General features: G+C 45.6%; 1 protein-coding gene across 4 annotated transcripts in view; it reads right to left on the bottom strand.

Annotated features, from left to right (window-relative positions):
• Positions 1 to 14,486, bottom strand: part of AFDN (afadin, adherens junction formation factor) — a 112,497-nt gene extending 98,011 nt beyond the window's left edge. For all 4 annotated transcript variants that reach the window (XM_087817750.1, XM_087817751.1, XM_087817752.1 and 1 more), the window contains exon 1: positions 14,382 to 14,486. In XM_087817750.1, coding sequence (XP_087673876.1) covers positions 14,382 to 14,486 — 105 coding nt within the window. The remainder of the gene's footprint in view (positions 1 to 14,381) is intronic.
• Positions 14,487 to 14,720: the final 234 nt, after the last annotated feature.

The following is a 14,720-nucleotide window of genomic DNA, read 5'->3' as shown; positions in this document are numbered from 1 at the left end:
CAGTGCAGGATAGTTAATAGTCCACAATTAACAAGATAACAATGATAATGAGGGGATGTGGTGAAGATTAATCTTGTCAGCAGAAAATACTGCCTGGGGCATGACTACCCACCACAGACTGCTTTTAGTTTTAAAAGTTTTAATTTCAGACCATCCTTTGTGGTTACTTTAGGTCTCTGAGTTTGCAAGGCCACCATACAGGCCTTTCCTGAGCTTGTAAGGTTAGCATGTGACCCCTTTTCGTCCACATTAAGTTAGTCAGATACTGAAATGTTAACACAAAAGGCTCTCATCAGACTAGCAGGTCACAGTACCAGGTGAAAAGCGGCTGCCTATTTCGAGAATGAATCTACATTTTTTACCATGTACTATCAAGTCACTTCTCTCTGCAACGAGCTATATATATTTAATAAAATTTTGCTTTAAAATAAGATACTCAAATTCTAAAGAAATGTACACAAGCCCAGCAAGGTAGGGCCAGACTTTTGAAGCCTTAAACAAAAGGCTTCGAATGTACTCTGCTGAGCGTGCATATAATAGTCCGGACCTCACTGATCAACATTCATTAGTTTCTTAATATTCACAGTCATCAATTATCTACTGTGCATATCACGACCTCCTCTGGAGGACTCAAGATGCAGAAAGAATAGCACACAGCCTGGCCCTTGTCCTCAATGACCTCAAGTTTCACACAAGAGCCCACGTGCTTGACAGTATCCTTGGGTATTAATGACTCCTCCTTCAATCTGGGGAATAAAATAGTTCTCTTACACTTGGTAACCAATTCCCAGGGTAGCATCACCATGCCCGTGGCTTGAACTGCCAGGAACTGCTAAAATGAGGTCTGGAGCCCTGGAGGTGGGAAAGCTCAGGGGAAAGCTAGCAGGACCTCTGAGTACAGAAGAGACTGGGAACAAAGTGATCGATGAGTTCATGAGGAGGAGGCCCAGTATCTCCCCACAGGCCAACCTGAGAGATGATGTGTTGTTGGAGCTCTAAACAAATCTCAGCTCTAAGCCAGCTACCCAAGTGCACGAATTCCTACTGGACGCCCAGTTTCTCTCCCTCTCTTCTCCCTGGCTACTGCTCACTGTATATTCCATTTCCTGAATTCCTCTCCTCCAGGACTGGCCACCAAAATCAAACACAGTTTTTGCTTTGTTTTGTGGCCTTTATTTGTAGACCATGGAAGATGACTAAACATCCATGTGTGTGGAAACATTACTAAAGATGGTTGGAGATGACCCAGGCAGAGGACTGAAAACAGAAGAAACCAGCATTTTCTGAGGAACACTTATCAACTGACTGCCAGCCTAACCTGAAAGGCAGTAGCAGACCTTGGCGCTGGCAAATCATCAATTGCCAGATTACCTGGTCCAGAAAACATATGATGCAGATTCTGTGATGACGGCAATAACACATCAACACAGTAAGATGGAACCAATATTTGAAATCCAGGGTAGATGTCCTGGCAAAGGAGAAGACAAAGAAGATGACAGCAAGGAGCAGCCACCAGGAAATCAGCCTGTCCATTAACTCCGCTTGGCAGAGTATCCAGTGACCCAGGAAGAACAGCACATTTTTTAGTGTCCAAACGAGCACGCGTAGTTTGAAGTCAGTAATTGTTAAGTAAGTATACTATGTCAGCTATAGTCGATACCAATTTGCCTCCCTGATCTCAAGATAATAGTCCCATACTTAATTACAGGCCTTTTTTATTGAAAAAAAATAAGTAGAGGATTGACTTCAACATTAGAATAGGTACGTACTTACACTGCCGAGAGAGAGGAGCAGTGTGCTGACTGTGGCCAGGTAGGACTTGCATGAACTACAAACCCCTTCACGTTCTCTCATTGGAACAGTCTAAGCTGGGCTGACAGGCCCATGAGAAACTGGCCCTGGCCAGCACTCCAGGGCATGGCCAGCCTCTGGCCCCACAGCCTCAGGCAGACGAGCACGACACTGTGCACACAGACACACAGACACACACAGAACCTCAGGCACACGTGATGCTGCATGCAGAACAAATGAGCCCAAGTCCTCGGTGCCTCACAGCACAAAGCTTTGTTTCTCTCTCAAGCTAACAGCGCTCTGTGGAGCCAGGACTCTGTTCCCTTCTTCCTACTTCTGGTGCCAAAGCTGAAAGCATGAGCCCCAGCCAGGGACACACTAAATCATGAGGAGGAAAGAACCATGGAATGGGCTTGAAGCTGCTGCTCAGAGGGCACCTGTCACTGGCAAAACCTGGTGCCACAGGCAAGGGCCTACCCTCCTCACACAGGAGGAACAGTGAGTAATTAGGAGCCATACCACCTGCAAGTCACAGATGGGCCCTCACATTCACAGGTACGCACACATCCAAATCGACGATGTTTACCTGAGCTCTCTGCCTTTTCTCCACTACTTCCTACAAATTCTTCAGAGCTCAGAATAAACAGTTTCTAAAGTGAACTCGGTTAAACTGCGCTGACCTGTGTGTGGGGAAGGAACCCTTCCCTGTGCCGCCCTGTCTCGCCTCTTCACAGCACTGGGCACATCACACTTGTGTATCTGTGCAGCTTCCGCCACAATGGCAGCCCTACAAGTGTTTCCCCTGCTCACATCCACCTAATAGGCACCAGGTGAATACACACCTGCTGAGTGGATAATGCCCTCTGCCAGAAATGCCCTCCCTCCTATCCACACACAAAATTCCTTATCATTTAGTCATCTCAACAGTCTATAAAGATGTCCCTTCATCCAAACAGCACTTACCATGATGTCGCCATTTCTTCAATCTACCTTACAGACTAGAAGGGGAGCTATTTAAGAAAAGGACCATGTGTCCATTAACATTTGCATACTCAGCACTTATACTCTGACTGGCACATAGTAGGTGACTACTCAACAAGTGGCCTTGGAAATGGGAGACAGAGAGGGAGGGCCAGGATTCACCTCAGGGCCTGCAGTCAGTGCTGCTAACCACCTCTTAGGCTCTCTCTCTCCTAGTGGCACAATGGGTCCATTATAGTGGTAAGTCTGCCTCACTTCCTTCCTGGAGATCCCAGACTATTCTGTCCTTTCACTTCTGTAGGCCCAGTCCCTAACAAAGCCCAAAACACAACGCGCACTCAATAAACATTAGTGGGAGAATGAATGAATACTGCACTAGCCTAAGATAAAGCCAAGAGAAATGTTTAAATGTCAACAGTTTTAACTGGGCTAAGCCATGAAAAGACAAACAAACAAAACCAAATATGCAACAGAAGCAATTTCTTATACCACTGAGCCCATGATATAGGCACAAAACTATTTTCAAATTTTTTGCTCACAGACAGAAGTTCATAGAAGCAAACAATAACTATCGTTGTATTGAATGTAAAATCGACACTGCTTCCAAGAATCAAGCTGGTGATACTAATCACATGCATTTGTAATCACATACTGAAGATAAAATGTCTAAAAATGTCATTACACTAATAAAATGCATTCTCAAAGCATCAGGAACTTGCTCAGAAGCTGTGCAAATCACAAACACATAACATTTGGTGGTTTGGGTACCACTTGGGGGAAAAAAATAACGTTTTAAAGTTAAATTATATTTTATGAGCCATAACAATGTACAGGCAAATGCTACATCAAACTGACATGAATAAGGAAAGTGCAGGGTAAAAAACAGAAGTCACATGCATCTACTCATCCTACACCAGTGTAGTGAGCACAGTTCCCCATCACCACAAGCATGCGTGTGCGAACACGCAGCTCTGCAACCCGAGTCAGGGTCCCTGATTCATACATCCCACCTAGAAACCTCCTCCACCCTTCAGTTCCTTACAAGAGAAAACACAGACCTGTGGCCAGAGAAGTGAGTCTGTATAATCTAAGGAGGTCTACTAGGCTGTTCCCTAAAACTGACATTTTGTCTGAAAATCCCCTTTTTAGTTCAGGAATGGCAAATATTTGTTTGATAGATGTTAAGGAACTGTTAGTAACAATCAAGGAATTCTCTTTTGAAATTCAAACATTACCTGGGGGGGAAGTCGTAGCTAATATGTAAACAAAACGTTATGAAATTAAGTTAACTGAGCCCTAGAAGTGATGAGAAGTTTGGTTGTGGAGTTTTAAGGGGCTGAGGTAACTCAGCAGTCAAAGGGGGAGGGAGGCTGAGAAGACGCACATCAACAGGGAAAGGGACAGTGTGAGTAGACATGAGACTTTCCCTACAAAACTCAAAATTAGAACCCTGCCACCAGAAAGGGGTCTGAAACCCACAGTGCCAGCACCTCAGGCGGGTCGTGCCCACCTTCCTTCCTGCTGGCACTGGAGAGCTCTCAGTGAAGGCACCAAGCACCCGACAGGCCCTTCACTCCTATTCAACTTCTGGCTGTTACAGGCTACACAGTTAGAAACTAAAACAGGGTATGCACCCTGCTGATACCAAACAGAGAGTCATCTTCTCAGATATACAGGATAAAGTTGTAATAATGGCGCTTCAAAATCAGGGTGAAAAATCAATACATTCATGAACACAGGTATATACAAGATCTACATACAGATGCACATAATACGATGTAAATATAACATAACAGGTTTCATTACTTTTATCATGCTTGGGTTCTTCCCGAAAACTAAGCTCTAAATTACTCTACGAATTATTTTCCCATAAAACTTTCAAACACTGCTTTCACTGCAGTGATGTTAAGTCTTCTGATTCTGCAAGCACAGTGGCTTAAGAGGAAGCTGTAGAGCCAGACTGCCTGTTCCTCGGCTCTGCACTCCCTCCAGTAATTTACCTCCCCCCTGTGCCCTGGTTTCTTCTTCCAAAAATGAGACTAGCACAAGCAGCAAACCTCAGAGGACTGCTGTAAGAACTAACAGATTATACACGCAAAGCATTTACACTAACATCAGACATGCAGGTAGTACACAATCATAAAATATCAAGTATGACAATTATTACCAGAATCACCTAAGTAGCTTTTTAAAACTGAGCTCCTGACAGACATCTGGCTGGTAAAAAAAACATAATTCAGTGAAGAAAATATCTTCAGGTGAAGATTAACAAAAAACAAACAAAACACAAGAAATACAATTCAGCCCAGCCGGGCGTGGCTCAGCGGCTGAACGTCGACCTAGGATCCAGGAGATCGGGGTTCGATTCCCGGTCAGGGCACATGCCCGGGTTGCGGTCTGCAGCTGATCAATGACTCTCTCATCATTGATGTTTCTCTCTCTCTCCCTCTCCCTTCCTCTCTCTGAAATCAGTAAAGATATATTTTTTTTAAAAAAATACAATTCAGTAGTGGATAAAAGCACAAATAATTAATAACCAGATACAACTAAACATACATGCTCACTTCAAGCATTTTCAAAATATTCTAGAAGCATATTATTTCCACAATAGAAAAAAATGTTTAAATGTATAATCTTACTACAGTGAAGTAAACATAACATTGTAAATTTTTTTCATGCTTTTCAGATTTACTGGTCTTAATTCTACTGTCCCTGACATTCCCAAAGTAACAATTTCATAAAGGTAATGATGCAAATGTTTTTTTTTAATTGAAATCAGCAAGTCTGGCATAAAACATATTAATGGTACCATGAACTCAACAAGGTCACCTTTGCCAAACTAGAATTAAAAACACATGTTAAAGTATCCAAGTCCTAAACATTAAACATTAAAAGTGGTGAAAACACTGTCCATGGTGCTCCTGGCAGGCTCCTCCTCTAGAATAAGCAGACGCCTAGCTGACCTACATAGGAATCCTTTACAAATTTACTTATTCAGCAATTAAGATTTCTTATCTGTATTTTATTATCCTGATCTATTAAAACAATGTTTATTAATAAACACATTTCACTAAGTCACTGCAATTACCAAAATAATTTAGTAGTTATCTATAAAAATTCAAAATGAACTTATACCTAGCCATGAATTAAGAACACGTTATTTGTTGCAAAACAAGTTGCCACTGAGCAGCTAAATTAATCTTAAAATCTGCTAATTTTCAACATAAACTCAATATTCTAACATTCTGCTTTTACCACATCATTTAAAAAATATATCCATGTATTATTTTGAAGTATTAAAATTTTGTCTTGTACATGGCAGGTTTTAGAACATAAAGACTGTGCTTGTATGTCCATCTCTCAGGATATATAATAAAGCTTAGGGAAAATACAACCAAAAACAAGAGAAAAAGACATGGTTACACAGTCAACAGTTGGCATAATCCAGAGCTTACGTTTGGGAAGGGGAGACGGAAAGGACAGGCAAGTGCCAGAAAACACAGCCCACATCCAACACACATCCGACTACCACAGCCCTTGGAGTACACTGCACACCACTGTTCTCTGAGCTAGAAAATGACCCGGGAGTAGGAGTGGCCTGGGTTATAACCTGAGTCAATCTGTAGTAAAACTCCACAGTCACCACTCTAACTAGGTTGTGACCAGTATTCTTCAACAACAAAACATAAATGCTTGCATCTTACTGTTGACTAGTAAAAATTTAAATAGGTACTTATAAATATAGAAAATAATTAAATATATAACCATATGTGAAATAACAAATTAATACAGATTAGAATCTACCTTTCCTCATAATGTTACATACATTACAAAAGTTAACTTCATAGCCCTAGATGGAAAATACCACAAAACATAGACTTTAATATTTACATTAGAATATATCTTTTTTTCAATTTGCCCAAACCAAAATTCTTAAAACCCATCACTAAATATTCCGGGCAGCAGCTCTCAAACTGTAGTCCATGAATCCTTGGGTTCCCTCGGACCTTTCTGTTAACCGTGAGGTCAAAACTTTTCACACTGATACTCAGTGTTGGGCTCCCTTGCTGTTGGCATTTGTACTAACAGTCAAGGTGGCGATGGGTGAAACTGACAGCACGTTACTCAGCACAGATCAAGGCAGCAGCATCAGGCTGCACCAGCAGTGGATTTTTCTCTGCTATGCATTCACACTTCCACTTAAGAGTATCTTTGAGCCAGGCCGGCGTGGCTCAGTGGTTGAGCATTGACCTAGGATCCAGGAGATCACGGTTCGACTCCTGGTCAGGGCACATGCCAGGGTTGCGGGCTCCATGCCCAGTAGGGGGTGTACTGGAGGCAGCCGATCAATGACTCTCTCACCATTGATGTTTCTCTTTCTCCCTCTCCCTTCCTCTCTCTGAAATCAACAGTCATATTTTTAAAAAATATATAATTTTTTTAAAAAAGGAGTATCTTTGATGAAACAAATGATTCATTTTTTAACCTTTCACTTGAGTACATTAGTTCAATATGCTACATGCCAAGGTGGGAAATATGTATAAAGAACTTCTACTTGAGCTACATACACACCAAGTTCTATGGTACCTCAAGAAAAGCACACATGCCATGCTGAGCTGTGGGTGAATGAGCACTTACTCAGGGACACCACGGTTACCTGAGAACAGCTGACAGACTACAGTCATGAAGGCACGGATGGATACCTGGTGGGCACTTTCAGTGCTGCCAATAATAAAATTTGAGCTTTGATAGGAAATTAAATTTTTGAAAACTTGTATCCACCACTGAGAGCTTCCCAATATTTAAGGTTTCTCAGATCAGTAGGAATATTAACAAATGTGACGTGTGATATTGTTTAAAGAAATTATCAGCATTTGAAAATCTATGTAAATTAGCGAACCAATATTTTCCAGATGGCCAATGCACTATAGCCCAAAGTCACACATGCGCAAAAGACTCAACATGCAAGACAAACAGATTCTAATGCAGCAGAATGTAAAATAGTTACAAGAATCTTCCAAAGGAGAATTAGTATGAGATGAAAACAGAGTTCTTGGGCTCAAACTAGAAACCTTCATAAAATGAATTCTTACTTTCATTACCAATGTCTCTTAAAAATAACCACCCCAAGTTTTGCCAACACAAAAAATCATTAATGTGAAAATGTAATGCAATGTAACCTAAGAAACCGTTAAAGAGGTTACGTAAAATCACAGTATATCTCACAAACATCTTTCTAGAAGTCTGGAGCACTGAGAAATTTATTCCAATATCAGTATCCACCTAAAAATAACATATTTGAAAGACAACTTCCCAATGTATAGAGTTTACACTAAGCCCGTAAATAGAACATTTTAAAAACACATGGTTTTTAAATATCTGAGCATGTCAAATGTGGTCATGTTGTTGCTCCCATTTCCTTTCTCCACGAAACACAGGGAACTAGATTCAGAACAAGAGAGGGAACCTGGCAATCTCAAGTCTCAGCACCAAAAGCTGGTAACAGTGGCATAAACAGAAATTATAACAGAAATTTTATTGGTTCTCCTGTAAAAAATCAGGAACTAGAATAGTAAGTAGGTGACCAAAGAGAGCACCACCATCAGCAAGCAAGGGCAAAGAGAAAGTACAGTTTTGGAACAAACAACTGGTTTAAATTTTCAAAGAAAAGTCTAATTTTCTAAACTTTTAACAGAACATACATGAACTCAAGCAAGAGTGCTATAAGCTACGATTCTGAATAATACAAGCCAACTGGACTTCTCTTAAGCAATAAAAATACCCAAACAGTAACAGATGAGCATTTTTTCATGTGCCCTAATTTGGGGGGGTCACACTCTTTTACTATGAAAAACAATGAAACCTTCAGGTGGAGGTTTTGGAAGCAGGACAAACCCTCATGTGGAAACAAGCCGTCACACTGCTTTCACAACGGAGGGCGGCGGAGCGAGACTCAACAGTGACACGCCCTCTTTCAGTTTGCTTCTGCCCTACCAAACGGAAGACAGTTTTAAAAACATGAGGGAAAAACCTGATACTCAGTGAAAATGGTTTTGTCCAGTCCGCCTACATCGGCTGGGCACTAGTGAACTGAAGGAAGTTCAAAACTTCAGAAACTGGAAAAAACAATAGTTTAAGCAAGTTCATCCTGTTCATACCTAGAGCTGATGGAGACAATCCCAGGGTGTGCCTATTGTCCTGGTGGAGTTACTACTCACAGAAAAGTTCCACAGGGTCACCCTAACTATAATGACACTTAGAGAGCCAAGCATGCTGTATTAACCTACAAACAAGACCACACCAATTAACACAACAAAAGCTCACGTCTTATTTTACGTAATCCACACAATTTAATTTTTTTTAACATTAGTAACGTAAGTGTCTTCTGGGTAAAAGTGCAGAAATTTTGGCTATTTTCCAGTCATAGTAAACTATTCCATCTCAGCTCCTCTAAATAATTTCATTCATGACGCACACTTGCAGCGAGCAGGTGTGAAACCTTGGCTTATCTCCATCCTTAGGAGCCCACCTACCCTGGGAAAACACTGTCCTGGTTTACAAACCATCTACTCCACATGCTTACTCTCACCTGAGAAAATACACCCACTTTCTAAATTAAATTACACTGGTTGTGGTCAACCACGTATGCCAAAACGTTGAGTGAGGTTTTATATTTTCACTATTCCTAGATAAAACCACCAGACGACTGAGCTAAGGAAACCAACATCCCTGCCCAGCTCTCCAGCCTGCTTCATTCAGTCCCCGTACAGGTCTAGAAATGTTCAGAAGAAGCTTCTGCCCATGCACTGCTCATGCACAAAGATGGTCTAGCTTTGACAACACGCCCGTGCCTATGTCACCTCAGACCTGTGGGGACACTGATTAGAAGCCCACCCATGGACTTTCAGGCCCTGTCAGACGGTCAGTGCTAGCCCCAGACTGGGGCGAGCCCGGAACTGGTCAAGGGGTCTTGAGGGTTTGCACAATGCTGATCATCGAACTTACAAGTATACATGTAGGTCCATCCTCACCCTGGGCATCTCCAAGACGAATGCCCACATCCTAAAAAACACCAATCAAGACAAAAACCAACACTCTACCTAACCTGAAAGTAACTTTAAATCAACAGATCAGTTTAGTTTTATATTCCATATACATTACTCTTGTGTCCATTTTATAATAAAGATAAACAGGTTTATATACAGCAAAATAATTGCTATACTATTTATTAGCATTTTCTGACATTATGCCAGAGTTTAAATCTGGTAAGACCATTTACGGACAAATTAACCTGTGCCACCAGAATTAACAACCAACACCGAGCAATGTTTTTACACACTGCAACTGCTCAATTAAATCCTCAAGAACAAAACCTGAAGCCCTTTTTCTTAAGCTTCCCACCAATTTGGTACCAGGCCCTGAGCCTCTGTGAAACATTTTTTCAGGAACATGAAAGAACTACTGTTGCTACTATTCTGCCATTAACCACATTCAAATGTAATGGTTCTAGAAAAGCCTGGAGTTAGAGCATTTACATGCCGTTAAGTCTATAAATTGCATCAGGTAAACTTATTTTTCACTGGCAGCAAGAGAGCACACTGGAGCTAGTATAGAAAGTTTCAATTTAAGACAACTAAACAATGTTAAGCAAGGTCTTTACCTCACTCACAAGCACACACCCATTCAAATATAAACCTTAACCAGTTCTTCCTGGAAATAAACTTCATAACCACCACTGAGGCTCAAGTTATAAAAACAAAAAAAGGAACAGATATGCCTATAAATGCTAAAATCACACCACGGCAACTATCTCATACATCAGTCACCAGAACGAAAGACCTCCACAGTACTGATGTATATAGTACAACTGCTGTTTTAAAGTAGTTTGAAATATAGTTAAGCTGTATGAAAACAGTGATAACCTAAGCGGTAGTCTGGAACACAGACTGAGCTACAGGTCATGCAATTATCACTCCTTCACCTGAGACTTTCTCCTCCCCCTCTGCTGAAAAGCCGGAAGTTATTTTCTACACACACCTCTGGTGATATGAATCACATTACTGCTCAAGATTAACCAGAGTTATTAAAATAACTATTTTAAAAGTATTAATAAAAAGCATTAAATATTTTTAAAATATTAACAAAAATATTAATGAAATATCTCATGAAGCAAAGTGGTCAACTGCCTAGCATAGTTTTTGCATTTAGTTGTAACCTTTATACAAAAGAATGAGACTTGAAAACATAAGTCCTTAATATTTAATAACCTAACAGATAATTTCACTGTTTTATAAAAGCATACATCCCACAAGACGGTCTTGTCAATACACAATGAAAGCAATATTCAATATTCTTTCCACAAAACATTTATTGAGCACCTACCATATGACAGACATAAGAATATTTTCCCCACACTACATAATTAGAAATCCCTAACAGAAATAAAACCTTAACATTATAAATAAGAAATGGCCAGGACTAAATAGCTTCAAGAAACTTGTATTATTATGAGCTACAGTTTTCCACAATAATCAAGAAATTAATTCAGCTTAAAATCAGTCTCCTGGTGAAAATATGTCCATGCTGAGTTTAGATCATCAACTCTCATTTGAAAATTCCATAAGAATCTAGAATCCAAGTGAGGAATGGGTTGAAAATATGCAATGATAAAACATTACCTGATTTTACTTTGGACACCCTCCTTTCACACAAATGTAAATATGAAGGAGAAAGCAAATAGATATAACCAGGTTGATTTTAAAACATATTCTGATTTTCTTAAAAAGTGAATGTAATCCAAATGCCAAGCTTATCATCTTCCTAAACAGAAATCGTGGAATTATCAGCGGTTATCAAGGCTGCCTGAAACCACCAATCAAAGATGATCAATGGAGCTATAACATCTGATAATAGATACTGATCACTGTACCTCCCAAAAAAGCAAACAAAAGAAAACAAACCACAACTATTCTCTCTCTCTCTCTCTCTCTCTCTCTCTCTCTCACACACACACACACACACACAGATTATTCAAATATATAAATATAAGGCTTACATCTGATTCCTACAAATCAAATTCTGCAGTAAATTTGCTCAACATTTGCTGAACATAAAGGCCAGTAGAGTGCTAGCAGTCTTGTGGAAAACTAAGAAATATAATTTGTGATGGCCTATAGAATAAAAATTCATCATGATGGTAAAAAATTTCAGACAAGTTTAGATAAGGCAAATGGAAGCTGTTGGCCTTGAAATATTGGTTTAGAGAATTAACATAAAATAAGTTTACCTACATCATAATGAAAGCTACAACACATTAAATACAAAGCTTAACTTCCAAGACCAGAATAAATTTAACAGTATGCAAAGGATCTCTAGAAACACAATAGAAAATAAGACCTAGATACTAGACAGCAAAAAAGACAAGAAAAATAACACACGGACATTTAAAAACAATTCATTTAGGAAAAGCCTTCTAACAAAATCCTGGAGATCGTTTCTAAAAACAGAAATATTCAGGTATAAGAGGGAGGAAAACTACAAAATGAAACTTTTGTTCTGTTTCAAAACACGGACAGAGCAGTATTTCGCCTGCAGGGTGACTGAGAAAGGCGGCTCCAAAGGACAGGCCGAGTTTACTTTAACTACTACCCATATCCTATCTAAGAAAACAGAGGAAAAGTTCCAACTGAGCGCTTATAATGAAATCAATGAACTGTAATCTGTTTCTGATTTAGGATTTTTAAAAACACCAACTCAATTTAAAATCCAGAAGAGTAAATTAAATGATCTATTACTAAACTTAAAAAAATACTCCTTTTCTCAACCAGACTTGGGAAATCCAAACAGGAAAACAACTATGCACCAAGATAATATTTTACACGCGAATTTTTTAAACCAGAGACAAGGAAAATGAACTACTTATTCTGAGACGACCCGGCCCGAAGGCCAGATGACTGCGGGCACCTCCGAAGCCAGGCTCACCTGAGCGCCCGCAGAGCCCTGGGCCCCGAGGCCGCAGGTCAGCGCGCCCGCCCGACCCCAGAGGTCAGCGCTCGCCCCGCCGCGGGCTGCAGCCTGGAGCACCCACCTCCGCGGCAGCGTCCTGAGTGGAAACGCAGGTCACGCACCCGCTGCCACTGGGCCTAGTCCACCCCGACCGGGCTCAGAGCGCGGCGGCGACCACCGCTGCCGGGCGGCGACCTGCGGCGGGGAGGCCGGGTCCGAGCGCGGGTCCTGCTCCGCCGGGGCCCGAGGGCAGGGGTCGCCCGTGGCAGGGCCGCCGCCGTCCGGCTCGGCGCGCATCCACCCGGGACAGAGGCGGCCCTTCCCGCCACGGGAAAGGGAGCGCGGCGGAAAGGCTGCCGCTTCACTCGGGAGCCACGCAGGGCTCGCGGCGAGAGGGGCGCGGCGCCCCACGGGCGCGGCTGGGCGGACGTGCCGGGGCCCGCGGGCGGCACACAGCTCCCTCCGAGCCCCGGTCGGCACGGGGGCGCCCCGCCCAGGTCACCCGGGGCACAGCCCGCCGAGGGGCTCCGCGCTCGGGGCTCCGCGCTCGGGGCTCAGCAGCCCGCAGGCGGCGGCGGCGGAGCGGTCCACGGGCGCTTTCCGCGCACAGCCCCCCGGCGGGCGGGGACTCAGCCCTTTTCCAGAAAACTGCGGCTGTGCCCAGCAACCGCCTTTGTCCCGGCCCCGGGCGAGGGAGACGCCCCGCTTCTCAGGGGGCGCCCGGGACCCGCGGCGACCGCGCGGCCCGGGGTGGCGGTGACCCGGCCCCGCCCCCACCGCCGGCCCCGCCCCCGGGCCTGGGCCCCGCCCTCGCGGCCCGCGGACACCGGACCAGCAGCGGGGGGAGGGGCGCGCCCCCGACCGGGCGGCGGGCGGCGGGCGGGCGGCAGGAGGCCTGACCCCCCCCCCCCGGGCCAGGCCCCGAGCCTCACGGCGAGTCCGCAGGACGCGAACAACTTTCCTGGTACCTGCTCGGCTCCCGCGGCCGGCGGCCCCCGGTTCCCAGGCCCGCGGGAGCAAAGCACCGCCGGTCACATGCTCTCAAGTGACAAAGGTCCGTGTGGCCCGCAGTCCGCGGCGCCGCGATCCCCGGCCGCGGTCAGGGCGCCGCGGGATGAAATAACGTCCGACCACGCCCTCCTCCCGCCGCAGGACGCGGGCGGCTCCGCAGACCCGGCCCCGGGCCGACCCTCACCTCCGACCCAGGTCCCACCGCCCGAGACCCCGCCCCCGGCCCCCGACATCTGCCCGGCCCCAGGCCCGCGGCCCCCACTCGGCCCGAGACCCCCGCCCGGCCCGTGACCCCGACCCCGGCCCCGGCCCCGGCCCCGGCCCCGGCCCAAGACCCCCACCTCCCGGCCCAGGTCCCCACGGAGCCCAAGACCCCGCCCCCCGCGTCCGCCGGCCCGCGGCGCCCTCCCCCGGCCCCGGGCACAGGTGACCGCGCTCCTCCGCGCCAGCCCGCGCGGCCACCCGGGGCGCGGGGCGGGGACCGCGGGGCCCGCGGGGACGGGGGCGGCCGGCGCGGGGGGCGCCGGGGCGGGGGCTCCGCGGCGGGGGGGTCTCGCGGGGGAGAGGGGACGGAGGCCGCGCGGCCCGCGCACCTCGGTGGGCTGGCTGATCTCGAACAGGTCCAGCCGGTTGGCGTTCCAGTGGTGGATGATGTCGGCCAGCTTCCGCCGCTCCTCGTCCCGGCCGCCCGCCGACATCCTCGCGGCCGCGCTCCCCCGCCGGGCGCCGCGGGGGTCGGGGCCGGGGGCGCGGGCGCGGGTGGGGCCCGGCCGGACCGCGCGCCCACAGGTCCGCGGGCCCGGCTCCCCGCGCGCTCGCTCGGCCGCCTCCGCGCCGCCGCCCGCGCTCCTCGGCTCCCCGGGCCCCGCGGGCTCCTCGGCCGCCACACGCTCCGCGCCCCGGGCTCCGCGGCGCCTCACCGACCCGCCGCC

Source organism: Miniopterus natalensis, chromosome 5 (assembly GCF_054644295.1).
Source record: "Miniopterus natalensis isolate mMinNat1 chromosome 5, mMinNat1.hap1, whole genome shotgun sequence".
Classification (NCBI taxonomy): domain Eukaryota; kingdom Metazoa; phylum Chordata; class Mammalia; order Chiroptera; family Miniopteridae; genus Miniopterus; species Miniopterus natalensis.
Note: the sequence above shows the minus strand (reverse complement) of the source record. Positions and strands in the feature narration are given on the sequence as shown.